Source organism: Sitophilus oryzae, unplaced genomic scaffold, assembly GCF_002938485.1.
Source record: "Sitophilus oryzae breed Bouriz unplaced genomic scaffold, Soryzae_2.0 scaffold_811_pilon_pilon, whole genome shotgun sequence".
NCBI lineage: Eukaryota > Metazoa > Arthropoda > Insecta > Coleoptera > Curculionidae > Sitophilus > Sitophilus oryzae.
The window spans coordinates 1,455,788-1,480,007 of NW_022147430.1; the positions used below are offsets into that span (position 1 = coordinate 1,455,788).

Consider the following 24,220-nt stretch of genomic DNA (forward strand, 5'->3'; position numbering starts at 1 on the left):
GCATCACTACTATTTCTAAAGGTACATTCAGGCTGAGAGCGTCGAGCGTCGCGTCCGCCCCATTGAACTCGACCCCCGACGCTCAGCGGACGCTAGCGCAACGCCAAACGCGACGCTGTCTGCCTGAATGGTCTAATTTAAGTTAAGCGAATTGATTCCATTTCGACACGCGGGCGCGACGCAAACGCAACTCGACGCTCGACGCTCTCAGCCTGAATGTACCTTAATCCGTTACCTCTTTTTATTACCGTGTGTGTCACGACCTTGAATTTTTACTCCCAGCGCGCATAAAGCGGCCCATACATTATTACGTTGCGCAACGAGTTGCCAATGTATGGTAGTGTTTGATGCGTTGCGCAATTGTTTGATGAGTTTCAAGAATGTTTGAATTCTTTTGTGCAACAGGACTGTTTGCGCAACGCGTTGTGTAGTGTATGTGTGTGTTGCGCTTCGTTGTGCAATATTTTAGTTCTTTCATCCAAATTCTTTGTTTTCTTTTTCGTGTTTTGGTATCATCGACATCAGCTTATCAGCTAGGGTATATACGATAATAATTGACGCAATGGCAATTGAGGACATGATTGTTTCTCAAACAATGCACAACTTTTAATAAAAAGTTTGATCAAAATTTTACCAAGTGTATGGGTTATGCAGTTGTGCAACGCAGCGTTGCGCATCGCTTTGTTGCGCAATTTGTTTGATAATGTATGGGCCGCTTAAAGGAGTTTCACTTTAAAAATATATTGAATTACGTTTGACTACCTATATTACACCGATTTCAGATGGAGCGGAGCGTCCACGCGGATGTTTTTCAAAATGGCTCGTCCGGACGGAGCATACGCGGCCCATGTGAAATCGTTCATTTAAACTCATGGAACTGGTGGACGGTACGTGCGGATGTTTTTTCAAGATAGCTCATCCGGACGGAGCATACGCGACCCATGTGAAATTGTTCATTTAAACTCATGGAACTCGCGGACGGTACGCGCGGACGCTCCGCTCCATCTGAAAGCGCTGTTAAAGTTATGGAACTGGCGGACGGTCCGCGGGGACGCTCCGCTCCATCTGAAAAAACGTTGTATATATATATATATATATATATATATATATATATATATATATATATATATATATATATATATATATATATATATATATATATATATATATATATATATATATCAATATACCGTGTGCGTCTTAAAAATGGCTCACCCCTACAAATTTTTCACTTTTTCACATAAAAAAATGGTATTGGTATTTTTAAATGACACACATTTTTTACTTTATTCTACCCAAAATGACACTCTGAATAGAATGACGTATCATAGGTTAACTTTTGACATTTTCTCATTGGTTTATTTGAAATTGTAACCATGCGCACATCATATGTGGTTCATAAAGATAATTTGACTCAAAATACCAAGTGTATTCATATTCGTACCAAGTTATTCTTAAAAAAATGCTTTTTCCAAATATACTAATGGGCCACCCTCGTACTTTGAAAAAATTGAGATATGATTAAACATGCGATTTGGGCATCTTTAACCGACCAGAACAAGACACGAAAAACATTAGACGACCAAATCTATTTTTCCAAGGCTCCAGGCTCCTGGAATAAAAATTAGTGTTTTAATACAACCATATGGCACTCTAGATTGAAATTTAAAATGTCATCCTAGTCAGAGTGTCATTTTCTATCGAATGAAGTAAAAAATACCGAAGGTGTCATTTAAAATTCAAAACTTGTACTCGTTTTCGGTGAAACAGGAATTGACCAAAAACAATTGAATACGTCAATTAATCCTAATTCATGTCATATGCTAACATACCAAATCTCGTTGTTTTGTATCTGAAAAAAATTAAAAAGTTATAGGGGTGAGCCACTTTTAAGACGCACCCGGTAGTTTTTATATGATTATATTAGTTAGCATAAGTTTAAATATTATTCCTTATCATATAATTTGACATCTTTAAAATATTAACAATACTTATTATTTGTATGTTATTTTGTCTAATAATAATAACTATAATTTATTTATTTCAGCTCCACTGTTTAACATGGCGAATCATTAACTTTTGCAAAAGAATAAAACTTTATTAGGTATATTTTCATTATAAATTTAAAATAACAAATTAATATTCTTTGTTTATACGTACTTATAAGTACGTATGATTATAACGTAATAAATTTTGCTATAACTAATTAATAAGTTGTATTGAAAACCATTTTTAAAATAAATATAATATTTTATTAGTTTTAAAATAGATATAATAGGTCATGCATTGGACATTGCACTTCTCGGTATTCCAAAACAGTTTCAAAAACACAAGTTAAGACCTGTAGTTTTTATTCAGAACGAAAGCACACGAAAGTTCACAATTTTAGTGACTCATTTCAACCAGTTTATAGGTAGTCTGTTGGCGGGTGAAGGCAATAAGTTTTCATTCTTCTCGGTATTCTTCTCCTTATGTGTTAGTGTCTGCTGTGTTTATGTATGATTTCATATTAATTCATATTTCTGTATATTATTGTTTATACTTTGACGCGACTTTATAAATACTTTAGTTTTGTATAAGGGATTGGATAAAAGTTCTCGTCTTCCTCGAATTTTTCAAATTTTTTCAAGCCGCATGCGTTAATTTATGTTTAAAATACCCGACCAATGGGTTTAATCGACGTGGTGTAAAATGCTATTCTACCAGGGAACTATGAAAAATAAGTGACCTTTAAATGTTTACGTAACAGATATGGAAACTACGCCCGATTTTACAGTCTGTCGTTGGTGTGTAGGACTAAAACAATGGCAAAAAAGCCAATTAAAGTGTGTGCCAAAATCCTAATCATGGGTGAGGTTGAACTGAGCCATTCGACGCCGTTTTTTCGCAGTTCTAAAAGACGAAAAATCATGAAGGAGGTTATTATTACAAAATGTAAAAGGTAAAATATGATTTTTATATTATTCTTTATATTTTAGGATGTGTAGAAATAGTCCTGGGTAGTTTTCAAAATTAAATTATTCATATACTTATCTTTCAACCCTTATACCTATAGGATCCTTTGTAATAACTAATTTATTTGTCTTATATTATATTATCTTAGTAAATTTTAACATCATCTTGACTTTATACCGTATGATCGAGAAAAAACGGCGTCAGCGATGGCTATGGAATGAAGATCGCTGTCATTTTATATGTCAATTTATATGGTAATTGTCATCAATGTTCATTTCCCAGCCAACTGGACGCCGTTTTTTTCGATCATACTGTATAAATAAGTGCAACATGATATTCAGATTTAGTGTTTGTATATATTATTTGTTATTTGTTAATTAAAATGAATATAGAAATCACTTTCTTTGCTAAATTTTAAATTTAGAAATATTGCGCAACAATGAATCAGGAACGTGGCAATACAGGGTGTCTTAATATTTCATAGACATAGAAGTACTAGGTACTTTTGTAATCAAAATAATTCACCGATCTTTTTTTTTTTTTCATTTTACATAAGTGTAACAATTGTCAGCTATCTATATTTTTTGTTCTTTTTAACCAATAAATCGTAATCTTAAATCATATACGGTGTGTTCAAAATTCTATGTCAAACTTTATAAATATAAAATACTCTTTTTTTTTGGTTTTATGAAAATGGGCAAAAATTGATAGAATAATAAATACATATTTAATAAATATTATTTATTAAACTATTGTAGGTAAATTAAATAAAAGTAAACTGGTGTAAATTTAAATAAGTCCATAAACTAATTTTGAGTTTGAAAATAGCTCCTAACTGTCACTAGAAACTTGCCATGACAACACTAGCCCTCTATAGGTTGCCATTTTATTGAAAAATTGTCCTTTATTCAAAATCTGAGTTAGATAGGTATAGGAAATCCTAATATAGTTTGAAAGAGCATTTAAATCTGCTTCGATTTATTTAAAAAATACAGGGTGTTGTATTTGCAATAACAAAGTTTTTATGTAAAATAAATATTTGAAATAGACCAGCAATTTTTGATACCCCTGTACCCTGTATACAATAAACGAAGCAATCCAATTTTTCAGTAAAGTTTATTTCTTTGGTTTAAAAGTCAGCACAAGAATTAATTCTGGAAAGAAATGTACAGGGTGTTGACAATCTTTTTTTTTATTATAGCATGCATATTTAAATATCTTTAAATATCTCAAAAACCAAAGCTTGTAAACATATTAAACCCTCATAATAAATAACTTATTTTATGTCCTAAAATCCAAAAATGAATTAAATACCGGGTGTTCCATAAGAAAAAATATAACTTTGGTATGGATCTTAGTTCTGACACACCCTGTACATTTAAAAATAATTTTAAATTATGCACATTGTCTTCCCACATATACCCATAAAATATTTTGTTTCTACATCTTTCCGTTTTCGTATAATCAACCGAGGCGAATGAGGTGCCACCCTGTATATGTACCTAATATAATACGCAAATATCTGCGAAACCGTTAAAAATTTAAAAATACTTTAAATATAAAAAATGTTTATTTAATAATTTTTCATCTAACAAAACAATAATATACAATGTGTCCCATTTTAATAAAACGAAGAAAAAGTATTTTATATTTATAAAGTTTGACATAGAATTTTGAATACACCGTATATGATTTAAGATTACGATGTTTATAATAAAGTAAGTGCAGACCAAGTACCTAGGATAGTTTTGATTTCAGGACATAACTTATACATATTTTTATTATTTTTTTTAATTCTTGAGATAAATTTTTTTTCATTTATTTATTTATCGCTATGAGATTATAAAAACAAATTTAATTACATTTTAGAACTACGTAAAGTGATTAAGATTGAAGCCAAAAATGCAATAATATACAGGGTGTTTCATTTAAAAATCATCTCGATCCTCTCACACTTTTTTGAACCACCCTGTAGAAGTTAAAATATTTTTTTTTAAATAGGCCCCTATAGTACGTCCTTAAGGATGCGCTGTCACCTGCGCTGTCCTTAAAAAAAATTTACTACTTTAAGTTATTTTTATAGGACCTACAACAGATACCCGACGCATTTTTGGGGGACCCTGTACATTTCGCTATAAGTTATGCAACTACATATTCACGTGTCGTGTACACTCACTTTAAATTTTTATAAATGAATCTCTGAAAAAGGAATGAACAGAAAAGTTGTTGGTTTTTCCCAGAATTACCATGATTTTTGCTGGTTGTATAAGCATTTTAACTGGGAAATATATAAATTCAGAAAGTTGGAAGAAAGAAAAATATTAAATTTATCACAGTTGGCAACAGCGCTTAGCTTCCATCTGACAGATCGGCGCCATTGCCATATGCGCCATTGTTCATTAAAGTTCTGTTTTTGTGAAGTGTGTTGATCCTCGTGCGACAAAGAAATCGGATTTGTAAATTTATAAACTGCAGTTCGATCGGCCGAATTGGATATTGATTGCTTCAGGTCATTAAGTGCACGCTTAACTGAAAAAGGAGTAGTGTTTAGTTTTAAGTGCGAGTGTACTCCAACTATGCATTATTTCAGTAAACAACTGATGACTTTCGATAGAATTTCTTCCAGGAATCTAGTGAGGGATTAGTGGTTCAATTGTTTCAGTTCGTAGGATTTCCAAAAGTCGTTTCCAAACTGTTTAAAACGGCTTCTGATATGGTTAAAAGGTTGGTACTTGTTTTTTCTCCTTATGTTTTTTTTTCGCCACAACACAATACATTTGGAATTCAGAATTCAAACGATAAAGTGTTGAACTGCGATATTAATCGGTTTTATGTACTCAACATTATTTTCATGTACTCTGTTCTTTATTTTTGCAATTTTAATTCAGAAATGCAAAGGAATGTGACAAAGGATGAATGGAATATTCATAAAGGTATTGTTTATTGCTACTTACCTCGTTTATATTCATGTTTTTTTCATACATTCCTTTTTTATTTTGAATTAGATACATATGTATCACGTTGATACTTGTTCAATCTAAAAAACAAATGCTTATAATTTTATTTTATTTAATCGTATTTTCTACAACTAAATATATTGTAATCTTTGTTGTTTTGGTGTAAATTGGTTAAATGAAAAGCTAAATATGGTTTTTGGGATAGGCTTTTGGTTTATATCGTTTGTCTACCTACATCAAATAAAAAACTTCAAATTAACAAATAAATCGATTTTAAAAATCAAAAGTAGCATAAAAAATTAAAAGGGGTGAAAAACTAATAGGCTTGGGTCGGTAGCTCATAAAATATTACAATTCAACTCATTTTTACAATTCAAAATAAAGTAAGAATTGAAAAAATGATCAACAGTTTCGTATTTCCCTTTGGGTTAAATGTTTTGATATACAGGGTGAGTCAATATGTGTCTTAGTTTCAATATTTTCAGGGCTGATACCTAGAACTTGATAAAATAAATATAATTTCTCTTTACCGTTTTCATAGTCTAAAATAGGTAGCCAATCAGTGTATACAGCCTTCTATAGGAGAACAGCCTTGAGGCGAGATTTATGACGTCATACTAAGTAGATATTACGGATTAATAAATGTGTTGTAAAATTCATGGAATACAAAATTATTGCTCAGATTTTTTGTTTGTATTTTAAAAATGATATAGTTTACATAAAATATACATTATTACAGTTGTAGGTTGGAACTTTTGGTGTTACAACAGCAATATAAAACACTAAATCATCACAATACACCAAAACACTTTTACTTTTACACTGGACGCGCGTTTCGCTAACCATGTTAGCATCATCAGCAGATGATTAAAACTCACAAGTTTGAACTGAAACTTGAGATTTTTAAACAATCAATTGTTTATTAGAAATTACCGAACAAAAAATATGTAGAAGATGTAGAATATGTAGGATATTAATTAAATTAATATTCTACATTATTATTAATTACTAGCGTGTACCAGTGACTTCGTTCGCGTCGAATTAATCATATGTAATGGTGATGATAAAGCAAAGCAAGAATTGCCATTAACATACAAACTGGATAAAATTTTCTCACATTTATGTCAGCATGAGAAAAAACAATATGGCGATATTATTATACTATAACTTGGTAATATTTGAGGGGTAGTTTCATCTCGTTGGAATATGACTTTCGAAAAATCCGTTTGCCAAAAATAAGCTTTTTACGTCAAGCATTTTAAGCAGAATCGTGGTTAAGAAATTACCCAACTTTTTGGAACAATCTGTACGATTTTTTAAAAAATTTCAAAATATGTAAAAAAAACAAATAAATTATGCTGGTCCAAGCCTTTTCCCGAAAGACTTACCGTTTTTTAAATAACAAATATTGTAATATTTGAGGGGCGTTTTCACCCTCTTGGAATTTGAGATTCGAGAAACCCCTCTTTATCGAACCTCTCTACACCCCACAATCAATCCGTTTGCCACAAATCAGCTTTAAACGTCAAGCAGTTTAAGCAGAATCGTGATTACTCAGTTGTCATATTTTATGAAACATCCTGTATAAATTTATAAAAAATCTTAAAATATGTAAAACAACAAAATAAAATATACGTGTTAAGAGTTTTTCGGAAAAACTCACCGGTTTTTAAATAAAAAATATTTTAATATTTGAGGAATAGTTTCACCCCCTTAACAACATATTCTTTATTTTTCTCTTGATTATAATATATCTATCTGTTTATCTTAAGGTGCGTATTCATTATCCGCACGAACGAACGAACGAACGAATGTTCGCTAGTGGTATGGACGGGGACCGCACGATAGGACCGCACGAGAAGACCGGGGGCATTTGTTGGCGAACGCCTTTGATGTACCGACTCGAAACGGATGGTCGAGCGAACGAACGAACGAACGGCCGCATGCGTTCGGTCCCCGTCCAAATATACCGCACTTTCATTCGTTCGTTCGTTCGTTCAGATAATGAATACGCACCTTTACGTGTTTGTATCTATCAAAGCTGAATCAGCAATACATGGGAGTGGAGATTCTACAATATGAATAAATAATAAAAAAGAATAAGATTTATTTTTCATATCAACATAGGTCCGATTCTGCTTTGTTTTCGTAGCTATAATTTTCTTCCAAGTACTTAAAAAAAAAATGAAATTTTGAGGGTAGAAGTTACTATAAACGCTGCAACATATTTTAATGCTAGAAAGTGTTGATAAATTTATCAGGGACGTGCATGTGGGTTATCACAGGAATATTTTTCAAAAAAAAACATGTGCGCCACTGACTTTTTTCTTTTGATATCAAAATTGTGTAGGCCGTTTAATGCCAATTAAGAGTTATCTCTTGATGTTTTGTGGAATTCGGCCTCCTTGATGAGATAAACGCAATTTTATTAATCACCATATTAATAAAATTAAAATAAAAATAAAATTAATAAATTATATATTTTACCTTATTTATTATTAAACATTATTACTATTAGTCCAACCTACAACAATTTCAAATAAAAAATAATGGTATTTAAGATAATTACAAAAAACCTAATTTTAAAAAGTTTTAACATCCTGTAACTCTAAAACTATGCATTTCCATACCCATGTTTATAGGAACTTTTTTTCATATCTTTTTTGACGAGGAATCTATGAGTACTTATTTAAAACTTTCGCAAGTTAATGATATTAATTTTTTTTAAAGGTTGCTATTACACTTGGTTCAAGGCAAATTTTTTAATCGGAATTAAACTGCTTACACTATTTCGCTAACAAGAGAAAAAAAAGTCAGTGGTGTACATCCTTTTTTTAGAAACAAATATTCCATTGGTAACTTATAACTTTTAATACAATTAATAAACTTTTACCCTCAAAATTTCATTCGAAACGCTAAAAGTACTTGGAAGAAAATTATACCTAATAAATCGAAAAAATATTAATAACTTAACACCCTGTATCTACGAAACAATGCAAGCACATGATTTTTGAAACACCCTGTATTTAGTATGAATCTACATAACCCCATATTTAAGTATGAATATTTGGGAATCCGAAATGAGGTATTTGCAATTTCAACATCGTTAGGTTCACTTTTCAACCGTATGCAATATACCTACGTAAATATCAATCTAAAAATAAGTTTTATTGGCACTATCTAGCAACAAAAGTATCAGAGTAGAGGAAGTTTAACTTTGCCGGTTCAAGAATAGATGGATTCGGGTCAGAAAGGGGAGCACCTGGATTTCATTTATGTCCTTTCGCTAGATCGATACTGATTTTTTGTTGCTTCCCATCAAACGTTTGAGTATCATTATTTATGTATGCTCAAAGCTAGAAACGCGCTTTCAATGACATTGCACGGCAACATTATACCGGGTGCGTCTCAAAAGTGGCTCACCCCTATAACTTTTTTATTTTTTTTTGTTAAAAAAACGGGATTTGGTATGTTAGTATATGACATAAATTAGGATTGATTGACATATTCAATTTTTACTTTTGATTTTTAAATGGCACCCCCTGTATTTTTTTACTTTATGCGATAGAAAATGTCACTCTGAATAAAATGACATATCATATGTCAACTTTTGACATTTTCGCATATGGTTTATTTGAAATTATAATTTGCGGTTCGTAACGCAAATTTGACTTGAAGTAACAAGTGTGTGGTATCAAATTATTCGTAAAAAAATGCTTTTTCCAAATATGCTAATGAGCCACCTTCGTTCCATTTGAAAAAATTGAGATATGATTAAAAATACGATTTGAGAATTTTCTAACTGGCCAGGGCAAGACACTAAAAATATTAGACGATCAAATCTATTTTTCCAAGGCTCCTTGATGAAGAATTAGTGTTTTTAACATAGCCATAGCACTCTAGATTGAATTTTAAAATACAATTTTTTATTAAGTGAGAATGTCAAAAGTTGACATATGATATGTCATTTTATTCAGAATGTCGTTTTCTATCGAATAAAGTATAAAAATACCGAGGGTGTCATTTAAAAATTAAAAGTTGTAGTCATTTCCGGTGAAACAGGAAGTGGAAAAAAACAATTGAATACACCAATCAATCCTAATTTATGTCATATACTAACATACCAAATCTCGATTTTTTACCTCAAAAAATAAAAAAGTTATATGGTTGAGCCACTTTTCAGACGCACCCGCTATTCTACTAATTAAAATACTTTATTCCTCGTTTTATTCTTAAGTGCACTGTTTAGATTTACTTTGTAATCGAAATGGTAGATTATTCTTTTATAATTAGGATACTTACTTGTCAACGCCAAGTCATAGTTATTATATAGAAAAAAAATGTCTAATAATATACAGGGTATACCCAATATTCTGTGGACATAGAACTACTACGTATTTTTGGAATAAAAATAAGTTCATTGGACAGAACCTCTACTTAAAAGTGACTCACCTCTATAACTTTTTTATTTTCTCAGATAAAAAAACGAGATTTGGTACATTAGTATATGACATAAATTAGGATTGATTGACGTATTCAATTGTTTTTGGTCACTTCCTTTTTCACCGGAAATGACTACAACTTTTGATTTTTAAATGGCATTGTCGGCATTTTTTAAATTTATTCGATAGAAAATGACATTCTGAATAGAATGACATACCATATATGTCAACTTTTTACATTCTCGCTTAATAAAAAATCGTCTTTTAAAATTCAATCTAGAGTGCCATGGCTATGTTAAAAACACTAATTATTAATCAAGGAGCCTTGGAAAAATAGATTTGATCGTCAAATGTTTTTAGTGTCGTGTCCTGGCCACTTAGAAAATGCTCAAATCGCATTTTTAATCATATCTCAAAGGCATTTTTTTACGAATAATTTGATACCACACACTTGGTATTTCAAGTCAAATTTTCGTTACGAACCGTAATTAACGTCCACTAATTTAAACTCACGATAAAATACTTAACGAATTTATTTTCTCACTTTATACACAATTACTAACTTATAACACACAACAAACTAACTATTTATAAGATTCCTTCACCAAATTGTCCGATTTTCAATTTCCACGCGGTATATTCAAATTTCAAAAACTGTCTCAGTTGTCGATGGCTCCGGCTTATACTCTATTGACTGCTTCTCGAAATTTCCCCAATTCTCGGAAAGCGTACTTCTTCATACCAGACAATTCTATTGTCTGATTCCCTTACTTCTCGACTTGACTAAAAGATGGCGCCTGAAAAAGTCTTTTAATTTCTGGCGGATACGTTGCGGTTGTGCAGGCAACCAGTAACACATTTTTAATTTCTGGCGGATGCGCCATTTTTCTTGACATTATTTAAATGTTTTTTGTCCGCATTCCTTTCATAGACACAGATCCAGCAGATGGACTGTATATTGTACAGTATTGGCCAAAAGTGGATAAACCAATACCAATAATTGCGAAGAAAAGCAGATTTGAGGTGTTAAATATCAAAATTATTTTATGTACCTTTGTATGTTAAAAGTTTAATACATTCTCACCAAAATACTACAAACAAATATACATTCTTCTGTTAGTCTTATCATTTATAAATAAGAATTGGCAAATATTGCTTTTTTGTCTTGGACAACAGTAAATGAGCCAAATATTTTTAAAAATCGTTAGTTTCATTTGTTCTGCTTTTATGAACAATTGCGATTTAAAAACATTTGAGCTCTTGTGATATATCATGCCACGTGGAATTAACTTGTCTGCCGATCTTAAGTTGCGAGTAGTGAATGCTTTTAAGGATGGTTTGAAGCAATCGGAAATCGCTAAGCAATTACGCCTTGGAAAATCAGCGGTACATTATATTTTAAAGAGATATAATGAGAGAGAAGGTGTCTCTATAAAAAGAAAACCAGGACGACCTAAAAAAGTTAGTCCCAATGTGATAAAAGCTATAAAACGAATTTCTTCACAAGATCCATTTTTGCTGTCAACGAAGATAAAAGCAAAACTTGAAGAAATGGGCTATCCACCAGTGAGTACAAGGACGATCCGACGTAAATTAGTTAACCAGAAGTTGTTTTCCCGAAGAGCCGCCAAGAAACCACTGCTATCAAAAAAAAAATTTGAAGACCCGATTAGCATTTGCCAAGGAACATCAAAACTGGACTGTGGCACAATGGAAAAAAATTTGTTTTAGTGATGAATCAAAGGTTAATTTGGTGTCATCAGATGGAATTCAACATGTAAGAAGACCTCCCAACACACGATTGCTACCAAATACACTCTAAAACATGGTGGGGGCTCAATCATGGTATGGGGCTGTTTTTCTGGGTATGGGATGGGGCCTCTCCATAAAATTGAGGGCATAATGGATCGGTTGGCTACAGAGACATTTTACAAAACCTTTTAGTGCCTTATTTGGAGGAAAAAATGCAAATTGTACAATACTTCCAACATGATAACGACCCGAAAGAAACATGCCTCACAATTGGTTAAAAGGTTTTTGGAAGATGAAATGGTGACTGTTCTCAAATGGCCATCGCAATCCCCAGACCTGAATCCAACAGAAAATTTATGGGAAATTTTGGATCAACACATTAGGACCAAATTCTACAAAAATAAGGAAGAATTATTTGCAGCTTTGGAAGAGTCTTGAAAAAATATCGATTTTTCTATAATTGAAAATCTTCTGGGATCCATGCCTAAGCGATGTCTGAAAGTAATTAAGAATAAGGGTTATTACACTAAGTACTAGTAAATTATAAGTTAATTTTTCAGTTTTTGTTAACATAAGATTTTTTTTTATTAAATATATATTTTGTTCATCTACTTTTGTCCAATAGTTTTTTCAATTTAAATTTTTTGCTACCTTATTAAAGCACATTTTAAAAAAACAATGCTATTTATTTTTATAGCATTGATACTAGACTTCAAGTAAATATAGCTCAAATTTTAATTTTAAACATATTAGGAAAAACCCATTATTTTAACAAAGTTCATCCACTTATGGCCAATACTGTATTTATTTACTGTATATTATGTATATTTCATGTAAAATAAATCATTTTTAAAATACAAACCAAAAATACGAGGAATAATTATGTTTTCCATGTATTTTACAACATATTTATTAATCCGTAGTATCTAACTAGCGTGACGTCATAAATCTCGCTCCGAGGCTGATCTATTAGAGACGGCATTGCGTCAGCATGGCCACAAGTTGCTAACCTAATAAAATTAACACTAGAAAAGCCCGCGGGAAGTGTCAAATTCAAAGTTATTCGTTTTACAGACTATAGTACTGAATATTAAAATTTTATTAAAATTAAGTTACGTTTGAAAATGACGCTGACGACTTAAGGAATGTCGGTTTTTGACTGGTGTTTGATTGTTACCTATTCGGTTTTAATTTAAAAATCGATTAAGTTTTTCTCAAATTACCTAAAATCGGCTTGTCCAAAATTGTTCATATTTGGTTGTATGTGTTTACCAAATGTAGACCTTTAAAAAGTCTATTTACGACTTCGCTATAAAATCCATAGGGGAGCGAATATCTGGACAGTTCAAATTTTGCATGGGATTTCCTATGTTCCCAACGACGCGACGATGCAACATCCGGTATTTTTTAATACCAAGTATAAAGCTATTTTTAATCTCCGCAAGGCACAGCCATTCCGCATTCAGTTTCGGCTAAAGATCAAGCGAACTGGGTTATCGAATTAACTTCCGGCCAGATATAACTTTGGCCTTTTCTCCATATCTGGTTGAGTAACACAGTTTATGGGGTCAAATTTGTTTTATTTAAGCGTAATGCATTAAGTCTTTTAAAGAAATTGGGACATGTCGTGGGTATACCCGAGTGCATCCATAGCAGGGATGACCAGAAGCTTAGGCTAAAGTGATATGTGAGCCACTTTAATAACACCTATTTTCATAGATTTCAATCAAAATATAACTAAAGTTGTAGGTTTTCGGTACAATTTCTGTATTTTTTTGTCCAAAGGATTTGTCATAAAATTCCAATTCTAAAAGTATGATAATGTCATAAAATATAGGTACAGTTTGACAAATATAGGAAGAGACTTGGTGATAGCACCGGTCGCGCACACGATAGAGAGAGAACGCATTCGGCGAAAGAGAGATGCAGTTACGCTACGACCAAATACGTTTAAATAAAATATACGACGGCCTCCCCATAAGAGCAATGAGAGGATTTACGTCCCAGTATTGAAGGAGGAGAGAAAATCGAGTCGAATGGTTTCAAGACTTGGTTCATCCTTGTTTAGTCAAACCTCCTACAAACCAAGGATAGACTTATGGAGTGCATCAGGAAATGCATTGAAATTCTATAGCCATCCTTCAATATCGGGACAGGAATTTAAGCGGTACCCTCCGTATACTTTATTTTAAACATATTTGGCTACGACTAATCTGATTAAAGCAAATTTGCGGGCTGTCCACTGCGCATAGAGGGGCGTGTCTTATTTTATATTTTTCACGTCTCTAGCTATACTTGTTAAGTTGTACCGAGTATTATACATACATTATACGTTTAAAAAAACATTAGGTTCGGGAGAAACGCTGATTAAGTTTTCATTTGGTTTTTTATTATTCACACCACACACCACATAATGTTTACTGCAATTAATAAACTAATATAAACTTGTCAAAAGATGACCACATATTTTTTTAAGTTATTATTCTTATCACTAAAACCAACTATATTGATTATGGAGTACGATTTCAGCCAAATTGTAAAATACCTATCGCTATGGTCGGCTAAAAAGGTAATGTTTAACCTGCCGTAAGTCTGACTTTCTTCCAAGTCAAAAAACTAAGTTACTTTTACCTTTGAAGCATAATAGCGACTTATGAGGTCGAAATAGATTAAATTTTCAACCTAATTTGAACTCCTCCAAATTAGGTCTAATTTAAAGTTATTAACAACTAAATTTTAACCTAACTTGAAAACCAAACAATGCCTTCGACCCCCGAGACAAATTTAAGGTTATAATAAAGTAACATTTGACCTACTTTAAGTCCATGTAGTCTTAATGCCCTCAATAGGTTATCAGTAACTAGATTTTAACAATGCCAGCTAACTCCAACGTTGCTACGTTTCAAAGGCATAATTTTAGGTTAATATTAACTAGTTTACGACCTCATTTTTAGATTTCTCGTATTTTATTCCCTACAAGAAATTTATTAAGTTAAGTATAAGTAAAATTCAACCAAATAGTGGTTAATTTTCCGTGGTCAATGGTTTTTTCTCCTTCCTATGCTACGTGGGCGTCCCCTCATGTAGGAGTCATATTGACATCGAAATCAAATTTTTTATGTCAAAAAACATCCAGACACCAATTTTCATCCAAATATTGCGTTAGTTCAGTAATTATTTGTAAGTAATCGAAATAAAAATGAAACTTCTACACCCTGTATCTCCGAAACGAATCATTTTAGGACATACATTTAGACGAACTTTTTTACATATTTTTATCTGCTACGTTAGATATAATTTCTTTCTGTAGTTCTGTTCATTAATGACACAACCCTGATCTGTAGTAAAAGGTCTCCGTCGAAAATAAAACCAATTCGAGCGGTTAACGACCTTTTGATCGTCTCTCTGCCACTTACTCCCAATTAAAAATAGTGCATCAGAGATGGGGAAGACAAAACATTTTTATATTGCCCTGGTAGAAGTCTACTTTAGCTGGAGCAGTGTGGCAGTTCCTGGAGAAAAACGACAGATTATTTAAAATTGACGATGCGAGACGTCGCGCGTCGTCGAGGTTATAAAACCGGCACTTTTTCGATGTTTGTGGCTTTTTTCGGATATTTTTAGTTGTTGTATTTGTCAGTAAGACGCGGGCCTTGGGTCATTATGTTCTTGAACTTATGATAAAATTGTATAATATACAGGGTTTTCAGATGTATTTAGTGGCTATACCTGCAGGCTTACCTGTCGATATAATGAAAAGAAATTTTTTAGATGTATGTTGGAATTGTAAGGTTTCACCTTAAACGCCAGAAATTGAAGTAATAAACAAAACACGGTCAGAAAGTTAAGATGTCTACAGGGTGTTTCAAAAAACATGTACCATCTCTCGTGGGGAGATTCTTCACGTAAAAATAAGATTTATTTTTCATATCAACATAGGTCCGATTTTGCTTTGTTTCGTAGCTACAGGGTGTTAAAGTCTTAATATTTTTGCGATTTATTATAATTTTCTAGCGTTTCGAATAAAATTTTGAGTGAAAAGGTTACTATAAATGCGACATACTTATTTTGAAGCTAAAAAAGTGTCGACATATTCACCAGGGACGTGCATATTCACCAGGGCTTTTTTTTTCTCTTGTTAGCGAAATAGTGTAGCGGTTTCATGCTGATTAAAAGTTGTCTCTTGATATTTTTTCGATTTCGGTCTCCTTGATGAGATAAATGCAATTTTATTAGTTTGCCTGATCCAAGTCTAATAGCAACCTTTAAAAAAATTTAATATCATTAACTTGCGAAGGTTTTGATCAAGTACTCATTGATTGCTCATCAAAAAATATGAAAAAAGAAAAAAGTTTGGGTATGGAAGTGCATAGTTATAGAGTAGCAGGATGTTAAAACTTTTTAAAATTAGTTTTTTTGTAATTATCTTAAATACAATTATTTGAAATTGCTCTAAATTGGACTAATAGTAATAATAACTAATACTAATAATATTTAATAATAAATTAGGTAAAATAGATAAGTATTCATTTTATTTTTATTTTAATTTAATTAATTATGATTACTTATAATAAAATTGCGTTTATTTTATCAAGGAGGCCAAATTCGACAAAATATCAAGAGATAACTTTTAATTTGCAGTAAACGGCCTACACAATTTTGATATAAAAATAAATAAAGTCAGTGGCGCACATGTTTTTTTTTTGTAAAATATTCCAGTGATAACCCCATATGCACGTTCCTGATAAATTTATCGACACTTTTTTAGCATTCGAATCACTAAAAGCACTTGGAAGAAAATGATAATAAATCGAAAGATTGTTGAGACTTTAACACCCTGTAGCTACGAAACAAAGCAGAATCGGACCTATGTTGATATGTAAAATAAATCTTATTAAACGGTTTTATTTAGCTCGACCTGTACGGTATTTATTTATTTGTTTGTTTATTTGGGTCAAAATTAGAAATTGAAATTTATGTACCTTCCTGTTGTCAGATTGATCTGAAATTTGGTACACACCTTTAGTTCCGATGACAATACAATATAGTAATATCAATAACATTGTAAATCTAAGATTGCCGCCGGTACAAAATGGCGGATTTCATATTTTTCCACAACCCCCTCAATATGGGTATCAAATGAAAGGGCTACACTAGTAGAATACTGTGATTATGACAAATTTAAAATCCAAGATGGACGTCGTTACAAAATGGCGTATTAGGTGAGGGCATGAGCAGTCGTGTCCAGAACAGTTGTGTCCAAGATTGTGTGACGTTAGAAGGACAGATAAAAAAAATAGGTGATTAGATGTATCTACGTAGTTAGCGGTAGCTTTACCACCCAAGTTAAGGTAATAGGTTAAAATGTGCTGAGGACTGTATGGCATTAGGGTGGCTAAAAATGTAATGTCGCAAGCGTTTCCCCTCAAGATTGGGCGCCTCTTGTTGTATATTATAGCTTTGCCCCTCTACTGGACCTCTGGGGTCGACCGTTAAAATGTCCATTACTCGTGGGAACAACATGGAAACAATAAATAAAAACACAAACAAAAATAAAAACGAAACTGCTACACAACGAAAAAGAAGGCTCGAAAAGGCGAAAGAAAAGTATAGAACGAAACGTGCAAAAGAAAGTGAAAATGAAACTTATAGTCGACTACAGAAACGAAGAGAACGGTTAGCAACAGAAACACCTGAGCAACATGATGCCAGGTTAATAGCACAACGTGAGAGACAAAGGCAGCTGGTAGAGTCAGAACACCTGAGCGTCATGAGTCCCGGCTAGCATCACAACGTGACAGACAGAGAGAGTTGTTAGCGGCAGAAACACCTGAGCGTCATGAGTCTAGGCTGACATCACAACGAGAGAGACAAAGAGAGTTGTTAGCGTCAGAAACACCTGAGCGTCATGAGTCTAGGCTAGCATCAAAACGCGACAGACAGAGAGAGTTGTTAGCGTCAGAAACACCTGAGCGTCAGATTGTAATAAATTATCAGGTAAAAAACCATGTAATAATTATGCACTAAATGAATTAAATAGAATGAGGAATATTCGGTAGGCATTTCCGTTAAATACTAAAAACTAGAAAATAAAAAATCGGTAAAAAAACTTTTTTTAAGTTAAACGGTTTTATCTTATGTGCACTGAAAACCAGAAAATAATAATAACAACTAGGTATTTTGAACTTCTAGTTCAGAAATATTTTAGTACTAGGCAGAATAGTTTTTAGGCATATTAGACTAAAATAAAAACGTGGGGTCCCTCTGAAATCTACCTATGGCAAAGCATATCTTTATACTTTGGTAGATCATGAGCTCGGCGTTCGCTGGTGAAGCCGCCACGGCTGGTTATTGATTGTCAAAATCTCCAGTTACGATTATAGTAAGTCGATGCAATCCACACTTAGTATAGAAGAAAGTATTAAGCAATAGTTAATGGGCCCCACACGTTTTATTTTGGTCTAATATGCCTAAAAGCTATTCACCTAGTACTAAAATATTTCTGAACTAAGTTCAAAATACAGGCCAGCCATTTCTAGTTTCGAATGCACAGAACAAACCGTTACAAACAAACCAAACTTAAAAGTTTTTTTACCGATTTTTTTTACGTGAGGAATCTCCCCACGAGAGATGGCACATGTTTTTTGAAGCACTCTGTATATGTGTGTTAATTATTTTACCATAGATAGATAGATAGATAGGTAATAGTTTATTCATTCCAGTAAAAAAAATACAAATATTGTTCATATGAACGTGGAACTCGTCTAAACAAAGAAAAACAAAAATATAATAATATGCTATTGAATGGGTAGAAAAAAATTGGCGCCAGGAGGCACGTACAGCCGCCCATACTTGATATTTTTTTTTATCTCAAAAACTGCGACTTTGACTGATTTTGATGTTATACAAATTTTGTTGCAAATATTATTCCTAATCTTAAATTGAAAACTGTGTTTCGCTAGCTACTGTAATTTTGGAGTTATGATTTTTTAAAATTTTTATCCGCCTCCCACTTACCCCCCCCTCGAAGTAGTTCCGGATAGAAAAGCACTGTATATTTTACATTCGTATCACAAGAATATAAAGTTTTTCTAATCTAAAGTTTAGAGACATATTTATATATGTACCTATATACCGTTATTTAGATAACAGTTCAGTTACTTTTTTTATACACTCTTTCTGTATCTTTGTGTCAGGTTCATTGTAGTTTACTCTGCTAACATTGCCGTCACTAAAACAAACTGTTATAAATTAAAATGTTAATTTGTTCTTTGTTTCAGTCACTAGGTTAAAAGTTCAAGAAGATAAGTTTTTCAAGGTGTCCCAATAGTCCGTGGACATTGAACTACTATCTATTTTTGGAATTAAAATAAGTTCATTGGACACAATTTAATTCTATACAAAAGTGCTTCGTTTGTCTGTTAGAGGGCCTGAAACTTTAAAGAAATAAACACATTTTTTAAGATATTTAAGAACCGATATTCCGATAAGAATGAAATTTGGGGACATACATTTATACGAACTTTTTTACTTATTTTTATCTGCAGAATACCCTGCCGAAGTTTTCTGAATACAATTCGGACCACCCTCATATCCCTGATATACAAGAAATACACAGGGTGTCCCAGTATTCGGTGACCATAGAACAACCACGTATTTTTGGAATCAAATTAAGTTAATTTCACACCATTTACATTTAATACAATGGTGCTACGTTTGTCCGTTAGAGGGCATCAATCAAAAATAAACCCGAACATTAAACAATTTAAAATTTATGAAGCTTATAGTTAAATATAATCTGTGATATTAACATAAATTTTAATATATTCCCCAACTAAATTATTAAGACATACTATAGATTTTTGTTAAGTCAGGCTTTGGAAAAACATATTTTTTTCTCAAAAAGTATGCGCGGTGTCGTTTTTTTACAAGAGACAAAAATGTAGTAAATATATACTAGACGGACCATGTTAAGGTAGGTTCATATACACGCGAATTGCGAAATACGAAATGCGAATATTGTTATTGGTCGATTTCAAAAAAATACAGAGGCGGCAAAATTCACAAAAAGTTGTTTTAATATTTTGCGAATTCGCATAATTTAAAATCTGGGGGCGGGTGTATTGAAACTAGTAGTGGGAACTATCGAATGAATACTATCGAAACATTCGATAGTTGCAATTCATTCGAATAATTCGATAGCTAGTAAGAAAACATTCGTTGAAAACTATTCGAATAAAAATTATCGAATAGATGCGTCATCTGCCTTGAAATATTGTATTCTAGTAATTCGGCAGCAAAAACCATTCATTTATAAAATTCATTCATTTATCAAATTCATTTATTCGTCAGGATCGATTTTAATGAAATATAAACTGGATTTTAGTTGTCGTCCGGCGACGTAGGTTTCTTTCCTAGAAACCCGACAGCGGTCGGTGGCAATGCCACAATGCCACACAATGCTATGAAAGAAGCCGGCATCTTTGATTTTTTGCGGAGTCAAATAAAGATAAGGACACATTATTTTTTTTATTGAGGTGCTAGTATTTATACACAGAAAATACATTATGAAGGGCGCTGTTGCCATATATTCGTATTAGTTGGTATTAGCAAAGAATATTATTCTTTAGCATTAGTTAGTTAGGGATAGTATGTCTAATGTTTTGCATTTTTTTATTAATATTCTGTTATTACACTGCAATAATACTTTTTATTTTGGATGTAGGAAAATTATTTTTAATGTTTTTAAGCAAAGACTGGTTTAATAAGTAATAATAACAGTAATAATTTGTTATACCTATTAACAACAAAATTTAAAATCATTTAATAATATAAACATTTTTTTAAGTAGTAGCAAAATATAAACAACAAATAGAAGTCAAAAGTATTTATATTAGATCCTATTTAAAAATAATATAGTCTCTAATGTTTTGTGTGTGGCAACGTTGGTTTATAAATAATAATAATTACAGAACTAATTTGTTATATTAACAACAAACTTTAAAATCATGAAATATAAGCATTTATTAATTTTCTAAGCATGCAGTGTAATGGAAGGAAAATATAAATAAAAAAATAGAAATCAAAATTATTTATATTAGGTACTTTATATTACTATTTAAAAATAATATTTACTGGCATTTACTTTAAAAAATAAATGAAATATTTCTTCGCAAAAAACTACATGTAAGAGAATTAGCATAAACAAAATACAAACATCGTTATTTTTTTAAAAAAATTGGCAAGTGTAAAACTTTTAATTTAATTTTCTCATCCCATAGTTTGAGTTCGATAACCATTTACTTAACTACATTACTTAAATATGATTATTAAGTTCAACCAATTCATATTATTAAAACATCTAAAATACAAATATGTATTTTTAAAATTAATTCTAAGTTCATCTCATCTCTCTTAAAAATTGCTACTTCTCAAAATTTCCCATTAAAAAATAGACCATATACCATATAAAATAAAATATTGAAAGATCGGGCTACGGAAAATCACACGAATTTTCGGAAAAATGTTGACACCTGCACACGCCCACAATCGTCAATTAAAAAAAACTACTATTTTAGTATTTTAAATATTTTAATAAACGCAAAAATATTTATAAGTCAGTATTTATAAGGCGAAGTTATAAAAATTTGGAAGAACTACTAATGCACTGACGCACACAAAAATCAAACAAATACTAAATTTCATTTATCAAAAGCATTCGATAGTCGTGGCTCAACGATAACCATTTAGTCGCACGGCGAGGTTGTCACATATGCTTTAGTATACAAATGAATGAATGATTTTATTCGAATAAAACCATTCGATAGTTGAAATCATTCATTCAGTAACCATTCGATAGTCCAATTCATTCGATAGTTCCCATCGCTAATTGAAACTGATTTAATTTTTGCGAATATTCGATGCGAATTTTGAGTTTTTAGGTTATAATAATATGTCATCTCTTGTCATTTATTTCTTGTTGTGGTTATAATAATATAAACATTTGTTAAGATGGAATAAACTGAAAAGGTATGAAAAAATTGTACATAATAATTATTAGATAACTTAATTTTTTTACAATCTAATTTAATTTTTTTTAATTCGTAGTACGAAGTTAATGTTTTGACTGCAAACTGGTAATGTTGTTGGAAAATTTTCACAAAACAATCTAGAATCAAAACCCTTTATAGACCATTCTATGGTAGTTTATAATTTTTTTTCATCGTTAATTCTCATTTATTGCACTAAATTGTGATATGCTCCTTGCTGGTTTCACTTTTTAAATTTATCACATGGTAATTGTTCTATCTATTTTATTTTGTTGTTTTTTTATTAATCAAAAACTCACAGATTTCGCAATCGCTGCAACCATCAGGGACATTGGAAATGATAACACCACATATAAAACATAATTAACGTTATATATATATAATATATATATATATATATATATATATATATATATATATATATATATATATATATATATATTTGCAGCTAAACTTGATATAAAAAAACACCATTCTTAATAATAATAACTTATAATGATTAGAAGAAAAAAAAAACAATTAATAGAGGGTAGTTCAACGTTATTTTGTTTTATTTTAGGTTAGTTTAAATATTCATAATCTAATTTTATAACGCCTTATAAAAATAGCCTTGATTTTTCATGCAGATACCTTGAAATTAAGTAAATATATTATATATTTTAATCCTTAAATCCTTTCTGAAATATATCAATACCTAAATAAAAATAAAAATATCGTTTCATTACAAACAACATAAGTAATTGTCAAAATCCAAATCAAAAATTAGGAAAATAGTACTGTTTTGTAACCTTTGCAAATATCAATATCAATCTATTCAATTTTATAATCGCCCCCCGTAGCATAGTCGTCAAGTAATATCGTCGGGACTAACAAAATTAAACCTCGTATATCGCCGAGAGTTTCGTGCTGTCATATGTCAGGCCAGTTCACCTAAATTAGGCTAATTAATTTATTAAAATTTTTCATTCAAGTGACATTTTCAACATGTATTTAAAAACAGAAATATCCCTCAGATTATTCCGCAGAGTATTCCTAGAATTAATTGGCGAATTTCGGTATTATATGAACTACGTCAAAAAAGACGGATTCATTTTGCGATATTCGCAATTCGCGTGTATATTATGAACCTATGTACAGGGTGGGTCAAATTGGACGCTTTTAAAGGGAAACACCCTTTTCTATAGGAGATAGACAAAAACTCTAATCGGTGTCTGGAACTCAATTTTCATCAAAAACATGATGGTGAAAACCGCACATCAATATCTGTTACCGTTTCGGAGTTAGGGGTGTTTTTCAAAAATGTGCATTTTTAACAAATCGCTGTAACTTTTTTGCTATGGAAAATTTTGTATTTCTATGAAAACATTTCCAAAGCACCTTTTTACGTAGAATTTAATGGTTTAAGTATAATTTTTTTTAAATTAATAATTTAAGAGTTATCAACAGAAAAATTGATTTTTTATTTGGAACACCCTCTATATTTTTAATTAACTGAAAAGAATTTAAAATTACCTTACCGAAAATATAGCACACTTGCTATTTTGTTATAATTCCCTTCGAAATACAGAATTTTTAAAAGTTCGCCACTTTTAACTAGTAGGCTTTGGACCCCTTATTGATGATATGCCCTTAATGGAACTCGAAAACATATTTTTCCAGCGAGACGACGCACCGCCTCAGAGCGCTGAAGTTATCAGCAAATTTTTGCATCCAATTTCAAAAATAATTGAATAGCTAACCAAGATTCCCGCCGTCGAGGCCGCCTAACTTAGTGCCCATGGATCTAATCCTATGGATATATTTGCGGAAAAATAAAGGTTCCTTATTCTTCCTTATAATCTAGACAAGAATTAGAAATACTTAGCAGCTATGAGAGGGTATCTTTCACCTCCACTGAGTTAATGAATTCCGCAAGAAATGTTCAAAAACGGCCCCGTCTGTCCATAACAGAAGACGGTCGATATTAGTAGTGGGAACTATCGAAACATTCGATAGTTGCAATTCATTCGAATAATTCGATAGCTAGTAAGAAAACATTCGTCGAAAACTATTCGAATAAAAATTA

At 31.6% G+C, this 24,220-nt stretch overlaps 1 protein-coding gene across 2 annotated transcripts in view; it reads left to right on the top strand.

Annotated features, from left to right (window-relative positions):
• The first annotated feature begins 2,429 nt into the window (after nt 1-2,429).
• LOC115889174 (protein pellino-like) overlaps nt 2,430-24,220 on the top strand; it is a 217,256-nt gene continuing 195,465 nt past the window's right edge. Inside the window, exon 1 of one of the 2 annotated variants that reach the window (XM_030909130.1) lies at nt 2,430-2,941. In XM_030909130.1, the coding sequence (XP_030764990.1) occupies nt 2,805-2,941 (137 nt within the window). In that variant the 5' untranslated portion in view covers nt 2,430-2,804. Of the gene's footprint in view, nt 2,942-5,290; nt 5,680-24,220 lie in introns of those variants that run through there. The other variant, XM_030909131.1, reaches the window with a different exon arrangement.